The 17821-nt window shown below is 48.1% G+C and overlaps 1 protein-coding gene across 1 annotated transcript in view; it reads right to left on the bottom strand.

Moving 5' to 3' along the window:
* Positions 1 to 17821, bottom strand: part of LOC147662030 (RNA-binding protein 33-like) — a 123537-nt gene that overhangs the window by 48768 nt on the left and 56948 nt on the right. The window contains exon 2 of the mRNA XM_086951171.1: positions 1744 to 1822. Within this exon, the coding sequence (XP_086807297.1) occupies positions 1744 to 1822 (79 nt within the window). The remainder of the gene's footprint in view (positions 1 to 1743; positions 1823 to 17821) is intronic.

Genomic DNA, 17821 nt, shown 5'->3' with positions numbered 1-17821 from the left:
TAAGAATGCTGCAGATGACGTTTGTTCAGTGTGTGCGACAACTAGTTGACCCGCAGGTGTATCACCCCCTCCTAGTGGTATGCTCTCTGTAGGAATGGACATGGCTACAGTGGCTTCAAAAAATGAATCAAATATAAAGTAACAGCTGCCTCTCCCTCCACCCAACCGCTCATCCTCCCCCCTCCCTGCCTAACCACACCCCCTGTCCCCTGTCCCCTCCACCCTACCCTCCCCAGATGCTCAGATTATAGAGGGGAGACTTATTCTGTCCCGGCACTTAAATACTTGATTTCAAGCACCTGTGGGGGAACACTGCTTATGCCAGAATGGCTGACTGCTCCCCCTGCTGTCAGTTTTCCTGGGGCCCCGATTGTTGCCTGACTGCTCAGTAAATGAAAGGCCCTGCAGTGCCCACTTGTGACTAAGGAAGGGCACCCCTCCTGCCTGCTTCCTAGACCGGCGGGCCAATACCGGATTACTAGCCTTCGATATCAACAGCTGGGGTGCGACAACAACACCGCGCTTTCCAGCTGTGAACCTGAGATTACATCTGCTGCACTTGAAAGGCGCTTACAGCCTCCTTGGGATGAAAGGGTTGTGTCTCTGGAGACACAACCCTCCGTTTCCCTCCTGTATGCCACAGGGCATACAGGAGAGAAACGTCCAATGAGGCCGACAGTGGAAGAGTCACACCATCTCTCCTGGGGCAATGGTACTAGCGGTGCAGACACTGTTGAGTATACCCTAATTTATTCAATATGGGTATGAGTGGCCCAGCGCTGAGGCCAGCAGAGGTCTTTTCACTGTGTGGTTGTTGTGTGGAATGCTCAAAGAGAAGGGGGCAGGGCCCGCTTGGCGGAGTCACCTCGCAGTCCATTCATGCCTCTTGGGCTGCAATGCAGGTGGTCGCAAGTACAGGGCTATGCTGCAAGGTCCCCTGTTCTCCACCGGGGACCCAGCCGCCAGCAAAAATGAGGGATCCTCCGGGTACGGCACAAGGGAGTCCTCCAGCAGATAACGTCAGTCCTGGTGGGTCGGGGAGCACTCCACTGGAGAGATCTTGTGCCCACCGAGCTGGCCAATCACAGCGGGGCGAGCCACGCGCAGGTTCCAGTGACTCAGGGGGTGGGAGTGAGCAACAGTCACCATTGCCCAGCCAGGCACCAAAGAAGGCTGATATGCAGGGTCAGGCCTGAACAGGACTCTGCAGGTAATGCGGTGCAAATACAAGACAGCGTCCCATAGCAGCAGCCAGGCCCCACAGTCAGGAGGATGGATAATTTGGTCGACCCAATGGCAGTTTGGCGGGCCGCGCTCCACTGCTGGTGTTCAGGAGGGGGTAGCCACGGCCCTCACCACAGCCCAGCAGGAAGCCTAAGTCCTTGGTTGTAGCGGTCTCATCTGCTTGCATGGAGGTCCGTCCAGGCCAATGCGTGACCGTGCCAAGGCCGTCAGGGCCTCAGCCGCAGGCACGCTGAGGCACCCTTAAGGCAGCCAGGATCAGCTTTCACCAATGTAGGGAGCGCTGAATTAACTACTTTCTGCTCAATACATCTTTAGCAACAGGTCCAAGAAGTCTATTAGAGTAGTTCTCGAGGATTCATTAACAGACAAACTGAAGCAAACAGCTTCATTGATATATGAACTCTGGCAGATTAAAAAACAAAACTCTAACCCAAAACAAAAAGTAATAAAAAAACAACGTTAAGTGTCTTGACATTAAAGAGAACAAATCTTAACTACCTGCCCGAGTCGTCATCTGAAGTTTTTCTTCGCCGAGACCTTTCTGAACCAGGTTTATCAAACTGATCAAAGTCGTCATCTGCAAAGAAAAATACAATATTTAACAATTCTTACAGAAGTATGTAAAATAAACTAGCAATCAATCATGCAGAATCTTGCTCTGTTCATGAATTACCAACAATCCAGAGCACAAATGTGTTATTTGCATGGTCAGTGAATACTAAGAAAAAACAATGCTTAAGTTTCTGAATATAAAATCACTGCCCTACCATGAACATGTACATTATAGTCAAAGTACCTTGCACAGTCTTCTCTTGTCAAGCACTCGCACTCGTGGCGGGACCCACGTTGCGGGAGCAAGCAGCGGCAATATGTTTGTAATTAACGTGAGCGCGCCGCTGCTCGCTCCCGCAAGGTGGATGCTGCCCCAAGCACGAGTGTAGTGCTTGTAAAGTGGAAACCGATGGCTAAAGGCCCTCCTTGAGCAGCACATGCGTGCTGCCTAGGCAAGACCTACAAATTCAATCCAAATCTTGGTTCAATCCTGAACTCAATTACGAAAGACGACAACTTAGACTGGCAGAAAGAACATGGAGATAACACACCTCTCCCTCCCATCTTGCCCTCCTCAGATCTGCTAGATCAACTTATAAGCAGCACATTTTCAATGAAAAGGCAACCTTCTTTCGAGCTCAACTTGATCATGCCAAAAATAGGCCCAGAGAACGGTTTAACATTGTTAGAAAACAAACATCATCTGCCCCTCCAGAGGGGACGATTCAGAAAAGGGGGTGGTGATAAACAGAGTGTCTGAATTAAGCAGATCACTCTTACCCAGTCCAAAGATCAGGGCTTGATCCATCACCGTTATTTATCTCACTGCACCATCCCAGCTCAGAACCTGGCTATATGCAAATCAGTCTGTCCCTGGCCCAGTGCATCATGGGAACAGGGCAGACTAAACTACCAAGCCAATTCTTCACCAGAAAGGAGACAAGCTGTTCATCACCACCCCCTTTTCTGTATCATTTTTGTCCACCATAAGCGTGGAAGGGTATACTCAGATGTGAGTCCCTAGCTCATTGCACCATCAGGATTCAAGCAAGCCGGGTCGAAGACGGCTGAAATGCCAGAAACCGGTCCCCGGTAGCTTGTTTCCTTCCCAGTATAAGAATTGGCTTGGTAGTTTGGTCTGCCCTGTTCCCATGATGCACTGGGCCAGGGTCAGACTAATTTGCATATAGCCAAGTTCTGAGCTGGGATGGTGCAGTGAGCTAAAAAATGGTGATGGATCAAGCCCTGATCTTTGGACTTGGTAAGAGTGGTCTGCTTAATTCAGACACTCTGTTCATCACCACCCCCTTTTCTGTATCATTTTTGTCCACCATAAGCGTGGAAGGGTATACTCCGATGTGAGTCCCTAGCTCATTGCACCATCAGGATTCAAGCAAGCCGGGCCGAAGACGGCTGAAATGCCAGAAACCGGTCCCCGGTAGCTTGTTTCCTTCCCAGTATAAGAATTGGCCTGGTAGTTTGGTCTGCCCTGTTCCCATGATGCACTGGGCCAGGGTCAGACTAATTTGCATATAGCCAAGTTCTGAGCTGGGATGGTGCAGTGAGCTAAAGAACGGTGATGGATCAAGCCCTGATCTTTGGACTGGGTAAGAGTGGTCTGCTTAATTCAGACACTCTGTTCATCACCAACCCCTTTTCTGTATCATTTTTGTCCACCATAAGCGTGGAAGGGTATACTCAGATGTGAGTCCCTAGCTCATTGCACCATCAGGATTCAAGCAAGCCGGGCCGAAGACGGCTGAAATGCCAGAAACCGGTCCCCGGTAGCTTGTTTCCTTCCCAGTATAAGAATTGGCTTGGTAGTTTGGCCTGCCCTGTTCCCATGATGCACTGGGCCAGGGTCAGACTAATTTGCATATAGCCAAGTTCTGAGCTGGGATGGTGCAGTGAGCTAAAAAACGGTGATGGATCAAGCCCTGATCTTTGGACTGGGTAAGAGTGGTCTGCTTGATTCAGACACACTGTTCATCACCACCCCCTTTTCCTCCAGAGAGGACGGCTTCAACAGAGATGTGAGGAAATTGCCAACTTCCTCTTGGATAAAATCGCCATAATTGACCAATCTTTCCCTCTAAATTGGGTCCTGCTCAGCACCCAATAGGTCTTAGACGTTGCCTTAGACATACCTCCTTTGTCGACACCGCCCCTGCCACCTAATCCTACCAATCACATACCCATTCCAACTTCTCCTGATGACATCCTTTCCAACTTACAACTGAAAAATAAAGCCTCCTGGCATCATTTCCGTCCTATGATTGAGCTCCAAGTCTTTAATATCATTGCTAAACTAAAGTCGACCTCGCACACCAAAGACTCTCTCCCTTCTAACCTAGTTCACGATCTTAACTACATCATTGCCCCTTATTGGACTAATATCTACAATAACTCCCTTGCCACTGGATGTGTCCCCGACTCCCTCCAACTCAGACAAATCACTCCCATTCTCAAAAACTTCGCTGCTGACCCCAATGATCCTAACAATCTCCAATCTCTAACCTCCCACTTCTTTCTAAAGCCCTTGAAAATGTGCATTGCTTCTATTGGACAAACACATGAACAATTACAACTGACTTTACTCCTTTCAATCCGTTACAGGAATGGTTGCAGTACAGAAACCACCATGCTAAACATTGTGGATGACATCCCCAGTTCCCTTGACAATGGTGAGACCTGCCTTCTTATACTCCTCGACCTCTCTGCAGCTTTAGATACAGTAAACCATTCTTCCTTACTTAATTTGCTTAAAGCTCGCTTTGGCTTAAATGGTTTGGTGCTCAAATGCTTCGCTTCTTTCCTCCAACACAGAACACAACAAATCGAAATCAATGCCTGCCTCTCTAATCCTACACCTGTCTCTCTAGGCGTCCCCCAGGGCTCTATTCTATCCCCTCTCTTTTCAACCTCTTTAAGGAACTCCTTACCCTCATTTTGAAACAAGCTGGAATCAATCATCACCTCTATGCTGATAAAACCCAACTCTACTATAAGATTAGATCCCACTCTGATGTACTTCATTTAAACAATACCCTGAGTAAGATCCAATCGTGGTTCCACCCCAACCACCTTAAACTAAACCCTAAAAAAACTGAAATTATTCTCTTCTCTCCAAAAAACAACCGGCTCCCTATCCAAGTCCTCTCTAAACTTGATTGTAGCAATGTTATCCTCACCGGAACCCCTAAAGTACACCTAGCTCTCCTTAGATCTGTGCTCAACTTGGCAGCCAGGCTCATCAGTGACTGTAAACGATCTGACCACATCTCTCTGGCCCTTAAAGCCAAAATTGGCTACCCGTTGAAGGAAGATGCTTCTATAAGACTACATGCATCACGCACAAAGCTCTTCATCAACAAACTCCGTTGTACCTAACAAACAAACTCAATAAAGTGGGATGCTCCCGACTGATGAGAAGCACCAATGCGCTCCTCCTCGTCCCTCGCTGTTGAAAAAGAAAACCACCCAATCTCGCTCCTTTTCCGGGAACGCCCCCAACATCTGGAATGCCCTAAGGACCTGCGCTGCAACCCCTCTAACCTCAGCTTTCAAAAAAAGACCTAAAACTTCACCTTTTCATAACCACTCCTCTGACCTTTCTTTCCGCTTCCCCTGTATTAGTTATCTTTCTGATTTTTTCCAGGTTCTCATCTCACTCTCCTTTTACATATTATCCGGTTTACTCTGACCATACTCTTTTTTTTCCCCCACCCCCTTCTCCTACCATTACCCCCTATCTCTACCTTTTATTCTTTCTCCGTCTATACTCTTCTCTGCCCCAAACTGTCACACCCATATACATTATTTAGCAGTTTATTACCTGTAAATTCGCACAGAATTTTTGCCCCCCCCCTTAAATTAAATGTGAGTTGTACCTGTGTGCTTTTGTTTCCCTGTTAAATTGCTCTTCTGGATTGCCTCTATTCATGTAAAGTGCTTTTTGCCCCTTTATAACAATGTGAGATGTACTTGCTTGTTTGTTTACCCTGAACAACTGTTTTTCTTGGACTGCTTCTGCTCATGTAAAGCGCCCTGATACCCCCGGGTCTAGCTAGCGCTATATAAACCTTTCAAATAAATAATTAAAATAAATTATAGCCGTTATAAATCTATCTTATAAAGGGTGCCATCTTGTAAAGACAAATTGGCCAGATACAGCTCTATAATGCACAGAGGAGGAATACACAAGAATGGTTAAACACCACTTCTACGGTAAAAAAAAAAAAAACACCCAAATCCCACCAAAATTGCAGAAGCAGGCAAATGGCAACAATAAGTGTGTGAGAAGCACTAATGGGCAGCAGGTGCGACACTTGCTTTTCCAAGTCATCATAAGAAACTTTTTTGAACCAACCAAGTAAAGGCATCATAAACTAGTCCAGGAAGTATGGTACTGGTTTAGGATTTCTGTACTTGGTTGTGTAAAAAAAAAAAATGCTTCTTATGGTGACTTGGAATGGCGAGTACGCTTCGCCTAACCCCTGATTTACTATTTCCCCTGCTGTCCAGTCGTGCTTCTCATGCACTGCTTGTTGCCATTAGAGAGTGGAGTCAAATTTATTTACGTTGATGGAGTTTTTCTCCTGGTTTTGGGGGCTTAGATGGCTTGACCTCAAGACTCTAGCACCACTAACCACTATGCTTTCAGTAACAATTCACACACTAATATGTTGAATGCGGTATCTTTGTGTCTCAGCTCCTCTATTGTAAAATCGCGTAGAGTAAGTATAAATGAATTATAAAATAGAAAATGTTTTAATTTTAATAAATTGAGGTAATTAATAATGAATTTAAAAATACAATTATTTAATCATTATGAATAATAATTTGTTGAAATTAAAAAATATAAATATAGAGGTATATGGTTTTAAGCTTTATATGCTTTTCTGGGTTTAAGGAGTTTATAAGGTTCAGGGATGGATAGTACACAGGGGTAGTAAGGCATTATGGTTCAGGAATAGGCAGTGAATAGGGGGATTGAAGAGTTTTAAGGGTTTAGAGATGTGCAGTTTATAGGGGGAAGTTGGAAATTTTTGGATTCAGGGATGGGTAGTGTTTTGTGGTGCTAAGGTGTTCCTGGGGTTCAGGGATAGGTAGCTTAAAATCACATTACCTAATGTTTAATTTAAAACTAAATAATGTAATTATATTAAAATATATTATTTACATGTAAAATATTTTGGCCTATTATTTAAAAATCATTCAATTCCAAAACAAATGGTTTTATATATTAATCTGCTCTTTGAGTGGGTCTTCAAACTGGGGAAGCTTTGGCTGATGACTTATATCCAGCAGTCCAGCGGGGAAAACTGCACCACCCCTGAAGGTCAAGGTGAGGGGGCCACAAGAACAACTCGGAGTCCTCCTGAGTGGAACAGCAGAAAAAAAGAAAAACAAACGGAACATTTTCATCTCGGAGGCTCACTGGAGGGCTCTTTAATGAAATGAACACTTTGACACAGCACAGAAGCCTACTAAAGGTAAAGGAATGTTGAAAGTGCACTACTGATCCCAGCATGCAACACTTAGTTGAATCACATGTGAGGCCCACTGAGAGCTCATTCTGGAAATGCATGGGCGAGTGCCTTTTCACCATTTCTGTGCAGTATCATCATGCCTGTGATCAAGAAGCGGAGTGCTTTGAAACGCGTAAGGCAAATGAACGCTGAATGAACATGCCAGTTTTCTTTAAATTCAGAAGTGATGTAACTCACTTTGATCACCTTGAAAGGTACTCCTGGTATACTTACAGCAATGTAATGACTCCTGATGTAATGACTGACATTAGTTTATGACCATAGGTTTGGGTGAAGACTCATAACAGCATCTCCCACCCTCCGAAGGATGAAACCACAGTTGAAGCTGCACTCAAATGTGATGTGTGACTTTTTGCATTGAATGAACTCTGGCAGGCTGGCTGAGAATGTATCAATTCATCAATAAATATGACCAGGGACAGCCTCTACTAACTCCTATGTGTGATTAATTGTATAGTATTTGCATTTATATAGCGCTTACTACCCCTGACGAGGAATCAAAGCACCTTTTCAGCAAGTAGCACGCTGATCCAGGACCCATAGAGGATTAGTGTTGAATTAGTATAGTGAAACATGCAAGTACATTTTAAGTGGTGGATAGGTTAGTCAGTTATTTGGAATGATAGCAGAAGGATAGAGGAGGAAAAAGGTTTGTATTTATATAGCACTTGTTACCCCTGATGGGGTGTTGACACACGCTATTCAGGAAGCACATAAAGGATCAGTGGTGAATTACTATGGTGAAATATGAAGTAATTTCAGTGGTGGATATTAGTCAGTTATTTGGAGTGAGAAGGATAGCGGCGGGATAAAAGGTGAAGAAAGATTTGCATTCCTATAGCACTTGTTATAGCTGATGGGTGTTGAAGCGCTTTTCTGGCAAGTAGCACGCCACTCCGGAACCCATAAAGGATAAGTGTTGAACATTAGTATAGTAAAAAATGAAGTAATTTGAGTAGTGGATAGGTTATTCAGTTATTTGGGTGGAGAATGTAGGTGGTGGGATAGAAGAGGGAAAGAGGTTTGAATGTATATACTGCTTGCTACCCTTGATGGGGTTTTGAAGCGCAAGTAGCACACTACTCTGGAGCCCATCAGGGTTAGTGTTGAATTAGTATGGTGAAACATGAAAGTAATTTTAGTGGTGGATATGTTAGTCAGTTATTTGGATTGAGAAGGGTATTGGAGGGGTAGAAAAGGGAAATGTTTTTCATTTATATAGCGCTTGTAACCCTGATGGGGTGTTGACACTTTATTGGGGAGTAGCACGCTACTCTGGAACCCAAAGGATTAATAGTGAATTAGTTTAGTTGAATATGGAAATTGAGAAGTGAAGATGTTAGTCTGTTAATCTTGATTGAAAAGGTTAAGTGGATCCAGCACGTTAAAAACATATTTATCGACAGGGAGGACAGACAAAAGTGGCAGTGTAAATCAGAATGCGAATTATGCACTAGAAACTCTGAACATGCGGGATACATTCTAGGAAAAGGAACTAGTTCCCCGGAAGATACTTTAAAGCCACCGGCGGGCTGCGAAAATCAGGATAAAGGGAAATCAGTAAATATACTCGCTATAAAATCAGAAGATATAACGCTATCTTTAAATCCTCCCCTGAATTCTGGGCAGAATACCCAACACCACTTTTTTTTTTGTAAAATTTTTTATTTTGCATATAACAAAAGGAAACACAGGAAAGAAGCACCGAGGTGCCACACATGTCCCCACGTAGGGGGAATAAACCAAATCAAAATGAGGGTGGTGGCACACCGCAAAGAGATATCCATGCCATGCAGTCTAGGTACCTGCAGGAATAAGAGCAATAGGTAAACAAGCAACCATCGATGCTGAGTATTATGGAGTCAGAATGTCCCAAAGCAAGCAGGTCTTTAGGCTATTGCAAACCATTCAAATGCACCAATCGGCGAGAACGAGCACCTCTGTGTCAAAGGGGAAAGGAAAAGAAGGAAAGAAAATGCAACTCCCCGTCCCCCCACCCCCCTCCCCCTCCCATGACGGTGACACACACTTACCACACTCATTCAGAAAGCCGCTCTAAATTTGGAAAAGGTGCAGGGATCTCAAGGATGCTGGGCAAACAGCCGACGGCAGGCCTTTAGACAGGAAGGCAGCCAAGGGTCCCCATACATGTGTGAAGTTCTTGTAATTACCGAGGAAGATGTCCGCCATTCTCTCCAAGCTTAAAAGCTTCCAAAGCCATGCGTGCCAAAGAGATATCGCCGGTGCCTCCTTTCGCTTCCACGCTGCCGCCAACGTGAGCTTGGCCGCCCCCAGGCACAGCCACAGAATCTTTTTATCAGATCGCGTCTGGTGTTCAAGACCGGGGTCTCGTAGACCCAACAGTACAGAGGCCACAGAGTCCTCTATAGGGTATTGAAGGATATCTTTGATATGTGAAAGAATCTCGTCCCAGTAGGGCCTAATCACCGGGCAGTCCCACCAAATATGGAGGAAGTCCCCTAGGAGTCCACATCCCCTCCAGCATTTATCCGAGGTAGCCGGGTAGATACGGTGGAGCGTGGTCGGGCACAAATACCATTGCGTGAGAGTCTTCAAGTGAGCCTCCCTAAGATGTATTGAGTGGTTAAATTGGGTCATATCCCTCCAGAGCGCTGACCATTCATTGTCGGTAATATCCCTCCCCACCATCTCCTCCCACTGCTCCATATAACGTGGTCTAGGTGACAATTCAGATTTAAGCAGTAATTGGTAGAGGAAGGAGATGACTCCCTTCATGGTGGACGTCCGCAGCAAAAAGGCCTCGAACGTCGAGGGGGGTCTCGTAGCTGCCTCCAGAACCCCTGGAGATGTGGCCCAGTGTAGCAACTGGACATGCCAATACCTATCAGTTTGTGGTACTTGATAGTCCTGTATACAATTAGCGAAGGTCAAAGGGTCAGGGCCATGAAACAGGTGGGTTAGTGCCCTACAGCCACCCTCCCTTCATGCGTCAAAAGGTCCCTCATTAAGCGCCGGTGGAAAGGCCGGATTGAAATGCAAGGGCGTGAACAGAGATGGAAAAGTCGTCCACCGCTCATCAGCAGCCAGGGTATCCCAGACCTTCAGTGTAGCACCCGTGGGGGTACTGATATAAGCGTTCAAGGGGCGATCCCTCTTCGGTTTCCAGGCCAGATCCCAAATGGGCCGGCCAGCCACACTCCGGTCCATATGCAGCCAATGTTTTTCTGAAAACTGCTGTGACCATTCCACCATTACCCTCAATTGGGCAGCCTTATAATAGAGATGCAGGTCCGGCAGACCCACTCCGCCCTCCGATCTAGGCCGGCGTAAGACTGTGAAAGACAGTCGGGCTCGGCCCCCTTGCCAGACAAATCGCAGTATCTGCGTTTTAAGCTGCCGGAAGTAGGCGCTATCCAGTGGTATAGGCAGGGCCTGGAACAGGTATAAATATTTGGGGAGAAGGACCATCTTAATCGCGTGTATCCTACCTAGCCAGGACAGAAATTTAGGTTTCCACCTCTCCAATTCGGCCTGGGTCTTTGTCAAGAGGGGTGGGAAGTTGGCCGCAAATAGTTTGCCCACCGTCGGAGTCAGGTGAACTCCCAGATAAACAATCGATCCAGTTGCCCATGCCAGTGGTGTCAACGTCCGCACATGAGCCACGTCAGCTTGTGAGAGAGTCAAATTCAGGATATATGAATTGCCATAATTTACTTTGAATCCCGCCACTTCCTCAAATTCAAGTAGAATCTCCCTAATGCAAGGCAAGGAACCTGCCGGGTCCGCCACCGAAAACAGGATGTCGCCCGCGAAGAGCGAGATCTTATGTTGCTCTCCTGTGAACGGTATGCCTCTCACGCCTTCATGTTCCCTCACCGCCACTGCCAGGGGCTCAATGCTGAGCGCGAACAGCAGGGGAGAGGGGGGACATCCCTGTCTGGTGCCCCTCAAGTGTGAGAAGAAGGCCGACAGCTAGCCATTCACTGCTACTCTCGAACGTGGATTGCAAAAGTTAGCCCTTACCATAGTGATGAAATTGTCAGAAAAGCCAAAAGCCGTCAGTGTATTAAATAAGAAGCCCCAATCTACTCGGTCAAAGGCCTTCTCCGCGTCCAGGCCCACAAGCACAGCCGGAATACGGAACCTGTCCGCCTTTTCGATTAGGTGAACCACTCTACGAGTATTATCATGGGTCTGGCGTCCTTTAATAAAGCCAGACTGGTCTGGATGAATGATCGCCGGCATCAAATCCTGTAAGCGTCACGCCAGGATCGCTGAAAATAATTTTGCGTCGATGTTAAGTAAGGCTATGGGGCGGAAGGAAGCACATTGCGCCGGATCCTTCCCTGGTTTCGGCAGGACCGTGATCACCGCCTCGGCCAGAGTTCCTGTAGAGGCTCCGGAGGGCGCCATATCGTTAAAGAGAGACACTAGAAAGTCACACAGTTCAGTAGCATATGTTTTGTAAAAAACCGCGGTGTAACCATCCGGACCCGGGGCCTTGTGTAACTTCAAATTTTTGATGGCGGAGAGAACCTCCTCTAGAGATTGGCGCCTCCAATAATTCGTTCCATTCTTTAGATATTCGAGGTAGCAGCAAACGTTGCAGAAACTCCTTTTGGGTTTCCGCTCCCAAGTTATCTCCCGTGTACAACTCGGCATAAAAGCGTCCAAAAATGTCCGCCTTCATTTCGTCCCGATGTTGCAGCACACCTGCAGCGTCTCTGATGCCTCCTATGTATTCCCGCTCTCTCCTATCCCGCAGTTGCCGCGCCAAGTGCCTACCCACCTTGTTCCCGCATGAATAGGATTAACGCCCCAGTCGCAAGAGCGTGAGCTCGGCCCTATTGGCGTAGTGCGCCTTTAATTTACCCCTCACTGCCGTCAGTGGACGGAGGGTCACCCTCGAAGGGTTAAGTTTGTGAGCTCGTTCGAGCTCGACTACCTCAGCCTCCAGGGCCTCAGGTTCCTTCCTCCGCAAGGTGTTGAGCTACGAGTTGAGGCCTAGACACGTGCCCCTGATCGAGGCCTTAAAGGCGTCCCATGTGTTCGAGAGCGAGGTATCCGACGGGGGTTAAGATCAAAAAATTCTCTAATGGCAAGCCGCAATGCTTTATTGGACGTATCGTCCCTGATCACCGAGGCCGGAAAGTACCACTTCCGGTGTGCTGCACCGGGCGACGACCAGCGACGGCTAAGCACCAGCAGACTATGGTCCGAAACGGATATAGGAAGAATGGCGGCATCTACTATGTCCCCGCGCAGTGATTGGCCAAGAAATATGGAGTCTAAATGGGAATAGGAGTGATGTACGTGGTACAAGAACATGTAGTCTTTTGTAGTAGGGTGGAAAAAACGCCAACCATCAACCAGCCCCAACTCCCCCACCTCCCGCTGCGTTGATGCAGAAAACACACCTGTACCCGCCCTATGCCCCCCTGAGCTATCCATCTCCTTATCACACACCAGGTTAAAATCCCCCAACAAAAACAGATGTCCCTCCGCAAAATCCCCAACCTTCAGCAACAAATGTTGTAAGAACTTATTCGGACCAGCGTTGGGTAGATACAACACCACAAAGGTGCACAGCCGACCCTGAATGAGCCCTTTGACCATCAACCAACGGCCGTCCTTATCGTTACGCACTTCTACAGGTTGGAAGTAAAGCGCAGCTCGGAAAAGGAGAGCTACCCCCCTATGCTTCGTATCAGCGGAAGACTTATAGATAATGGGATATGCCCTGTGCCGCAGCCGCAACTCATCCTTCCTTGCCAGATGGGTTTCCTGTAACCCCACTATATCAAGTTGGTGATCTACCACATATTTCCACACCTTCTGCCTCTTCTGTGGTGAATTCATACCCTTAACGTTCCAAGTTCCTATGCTAATCGGCATAATAGAAATAGACCCCAAAACACTCCACTGCCACCCCAAGGGTCCCCACCCCCGCACTCAGGCGCCCTCCGATCCTAGGCAACTTCAGAGGGTCAGCCACTCTCCCCCCATTATAGCCCAAAGCTCCCCACACACCCACAGCAATCCCATCCACAGCTCCAACCGGCCCACACCGATCTGAAGCTCTCACACACAGCAGCAAACATTCACGCAGCAGCCACCCCTTCCCACCGTCATGGGACCCCCCCCCACCCAACACCCCAAGCCCCCAAACTCCCAACCCCCCCCACATAGAAAAAAACAATAGAAAGAACAGAGTCAAAACTGTGAATTCGAAGAAATTACTCATCGTGTCCAGAAGTCCAAAGTTTGCGAGGGGCCTTCTGTTCCGGAAGTGGGTTAGGGGAACCATCATGGTAGCCCCCTCGGCCAGGGGTGTCTCCTCCAAAAGTACATCCATACCCCCAGGCCAGAAGGCCGAAGCCCCTCCGGCGCCGATCCATCATCAAAGCAGAGGTCACGCTGCTCCGGAACTTTGCTGCGTATCAGCCAGGGTAGCCGAGGCCACCGATGCCACCGCGTTGCCCCGTTCCTGCAGACTGGTAGTGCGATCCGGCCGCCGCCGGTCAGGGGAAGCGCCCACTCTGTGCCAGGAAGAAGAGCGGTGGCGCCTCCGAGACGGGGAAGCGGGCGCTCCCTGAGAAGGCGGCACATCCTCCAGGCCCTAGAGGTCCTGCGCCACTTGGAGTGAGCGAATTTGTGCGAGCCGGTTCTGCCACCGGAAGATGATCCTGAAGGGATGACCCCAGGAGTAGGCGATGTTACGTTCCCTCAAAAAAGCAGTCACTGGGCGGAATTCCCTCCGTTTCCGCAGCGTAGAGGCCGCTAAGTCCTGATAAAGCTGAGGGCGGTGGTCCCTGAACTGCAACGATGTGATGGCCCTGGCCTTGCGGAGGATGCCTCTTTCACCTGGAAATCATGGACACAGACGAGAATGTCAGGAGGGGGCCCCCCCCCTCGTCTAGGCAACCCCACTCTATGTACTCTATCCATCTGAATTTCCCGCACATCCTCCTCATCCAAGATCTGTAGGAACAATTCCTGAACATAGCCACGCAGGTCGCCCGCCTCACCATCCCATGGCACAGCTCGAATGCGAATGTTGTTCCTGCGTGAACGATTTTCCAGGTCCTCAGTGTGCGTTTGCAGGTCCAGGTTCTGTTCGGTGAGGCGGATGATATCCTGCTGCAACAGGTGTACGTCATTGGCCACACTTAAATCATGGTCCTCCAGGGTCGCGACCCTCTCGCCTATACCATCCACGTCCCTCCGTACGTCCCGCAGATCGGACGCCAATTGTGTGCGGAGCTCGGAGATGTCTTCCTTAATGGAGGCAAAAAGTTCGGACATAAAAGCCTTCGTCACGGCGCCTCATCGTCCGACTGCTTCGACGAGCCACTAGCCCCTGGGGATGCTGGTTGTTGGGAGGACTTCAAAGTGCCATCCTTCCCCGGGCACCCCTTGCGCAGCGTGTTGGACATTGCGGCGGGCAGCACTCCGCCCGGGCGCCAAGAGACCAAACAAAATGGTGGGTCCGGACGCTCGCTTCGCCTCCAGTCCAGAGCCAGGGCCCGCGGTCCCAATGTCCAGGCCTCAAGCTATAGGCCGTAGTGCTTCCGAATCACTCACACGACCCATACAGCGGCCCAGGCCTCCGTTCTGCACGTGCTTCTAGGCTTCACAGGCGCCAACGGCCAGTGCACAAGGTTACTGACGGCCTGAGGGCCTGTGGCGGCCAGGCAGGAATGCCGCTGCTATCATGTAGGCCGTGTCTTCACCACATGTAAATCCGCTCTCGCCTGAGCCCACCGGTCACCACCGCTGGTCCGGCACCACTCTCCACCACCAGTCACGCTCGGGGCCACACCCGTTGCCGATTTTCCACAGGCGCCCTCGGCGTGCACAGCCCCGCCGGCACCCGGCCTCCCCTCGATGATCACTGCTGGGCGTCGTTGAACCTCCGCCTCGACGCCTCGTGGTCCCGCTCCACGCCACCGGCCAGAAACGCCGAACACCCCAAGTCGCACCGGAAGCTAGATCGTCCGCTTCGTGGGCGCGGAGCGTTCCTCCACTTGCAATCAGCGCTGGCGGTCCTGGGCGGGATCTCAGGAGGCCTGCCCTCTGCCAATAGCGGGCGCCAGGAACCAAGTGAGGCCGGGGTCGCGCAGGCCTCAGAGCTCAGTCGGTCTCGTGGTCGTCCCCGACGCCTCTCCGCTCCGCCGACGGCACCAAACCACTCCGCTATGCCAGGGAAACTTCTGCAGCACTTTTAAGCTAATCCGCTCCCTCGGGACCGTGCTGTAAGAAGCTATGTCGGATCGACGCCGGAGCGGCTCGGAAACGCGTCCTACTCCGCCGCCATCTTGGCCACGCCCCCCAACACCACTTTTTAATTCAATTTATAGCCAGAATAAACTTCCTAAGTCCTGGAACGGGAGCATAATCAACCCTATTTTTAAACAAGGTGATCACAATGAGCCGGGGAATTATAGGCGGATATCGCTGATGGATGTGGAGGTAAAACTATATGCGTCATGCTTATTGTCATACCTTCAAGACTGGATGGAAGACAAAAAAATAATACCAATGTTCCAAACGGGTTTCCGGCCAAAGACCGGTACACTCACAAATTTGATAACCCTGGCTCTCCTGAAGGAAAAAGCAGAAAAAAGGAAGACAAGACTATACGCTTGTTTTATAGACCTGCGTGCAGCTTTTGACAGGGTGAATAGAACCAGACTATGGGAAAAATTAAGAACATGGGGCCTACCGAAGAATCTACTGGAGGCAATTATAAGCTTGTATAGTAACACCTGGGCACGAGTTAAATTGGGAGACGGAAGCAGCATCACGGCTGAAATTAATACACAACAAGGCTTAAAACAAGGCTGCGTACTGACCCCAAGCTTATTGAACCTTTATATGGCAGACATCGTCAGTCACTTGGAGGTCGGGGAAGGTCATCCACCATACCTGTCAAAAACTCCGATCTCCTTCCTGCAGTATGCGGATGACATTGTTGTTCTGAGTCAAACGCCAATCGGCCTGCAAAGGATGATCAACAATTTGGTAACTTACTTGGAACACGAATGTTTGGAAATGAATAAAGACAAAACCAAAGTGATACGCATTGTGGACCCGAAAACGCAAACCTTTAAATGGTACTCAAATAGTACCCCAATAAAGGAGGAAACATCATATAAGTACCTAGGATTGAAATTGAGGCGAGGCGCAACGAAAAAAGAACACAAATTAGACCTAAAGGCAAAAGCACAGTCCCTGATCTACGCATACCGGCAATTACAAAAAATATTAAGCTGCCCAAACTATACACACCTCCTGAAAGTGATAAAAGCGCAAACCCTACCCACCTTGTCATACGCACTTGTCACCTGGTGTGGCAAAGAGGCGGGGCTGTTAAACCGCCTACAAACAAAGGTATATAAGGCAGCTTTAAACCTTCCAAAATCAGCGCAGGTTCGTCTGGAATTTGGCCTGCTGAAACAGAAGTTTCGCAGTATGGGAACTTTTGTGAAACTCTGTCATAAAATACGTATGTCTGAAGAAGGCTCACTGGACAACCTGTGTTGGAAAGAAATCACCACCCAGCAGAAACAGCACGCGCCAAACAGTTGGGGAGATTTCTTGTCCCAATCCTTGAATGGTATAGGAATCGAAACAACATGGGACTTGATGCCAGATAGAAATAGCTTCGACAAAATTGTAAACAATGCAGTCAAATGGGAATCCTATCTGGAAGACAAAACAACTACCGCAAAACGACGACACGGGTGGACCGTGATAAACTCATATTCCGGGGTAAAGTCACAATCTTATCTGGAAAGTCACTTTAGTAGGCCACTAAAACAAAGATACATAGAAAATAGATGGGGCCTACAGTTTTCAAAGGACCTGCTATCATCCTGGAAAGGTAGTCACACTGACCCTAATTGTCGCCTATGTGGATATCAAAGAGAAACATTAACCCACTTACTATGTGCTTGCCTAGCACTTACGGATTTGAGGAGACGGCTTTTAAAGTTCATTTTTAACAAACTGAACATCCGAACATGCAGGCAAGCTGTAATTCGATGGTTAGATGGATCATCTCCTATGTTGGCAGGTAGGGGGTTAAATATATGAAGACAGTACAATCACTCCTACAACAAGCGGAACGAGGAATCATAGTAACATACCGAAACATATGAGCTCAAATTATTTGTATGGACTATTCATTTTAATTGTTCATTTAATTGTTAATATTTACTTACTATTTTTAACTATGATTCAAATGCATTTTGTAATAATTTTAATTATTTTATACAATAAAAATTGATTGAAAAGGTTAGTGGAGGGATAAAGTAAAGAATTTTTTTTTTTAGGTCTTTGCAGTAGAAGGAGGCTTTTGGATGACTAAAAATGAGTTTTGGAGGGGAGGAGTCAGAGGGAAGAGTTTAGAAAGGTTTATTTTAGGGGATCGGTATAGTAAAAGGAGGTGTCAGATGATGCAAGGAGGGTAGAGTAGGAGAGAGTCT

This window comes from Lissotriton vulgaris, unplaced genomic scaffold (assembly GCF_964263255.1).
Source record: "Lissotriton vulgaris unplaced genomic scaffold, aLisVul1.2 SCAFFOLD_1338, whole genome shotgun sequence".
NCBI classification, from domain to species: domain Eukaryota; kingdom Metazoa; phylum Chordata; class Amphibia; order Caudata; family Salamandridae; genus Lissotriton; species Lissotriton vulgaris.
Note: the sequence above shows the minus strand (reverse complement) of the source record. Positions and strands in the feature narration are given on the sequence as shown.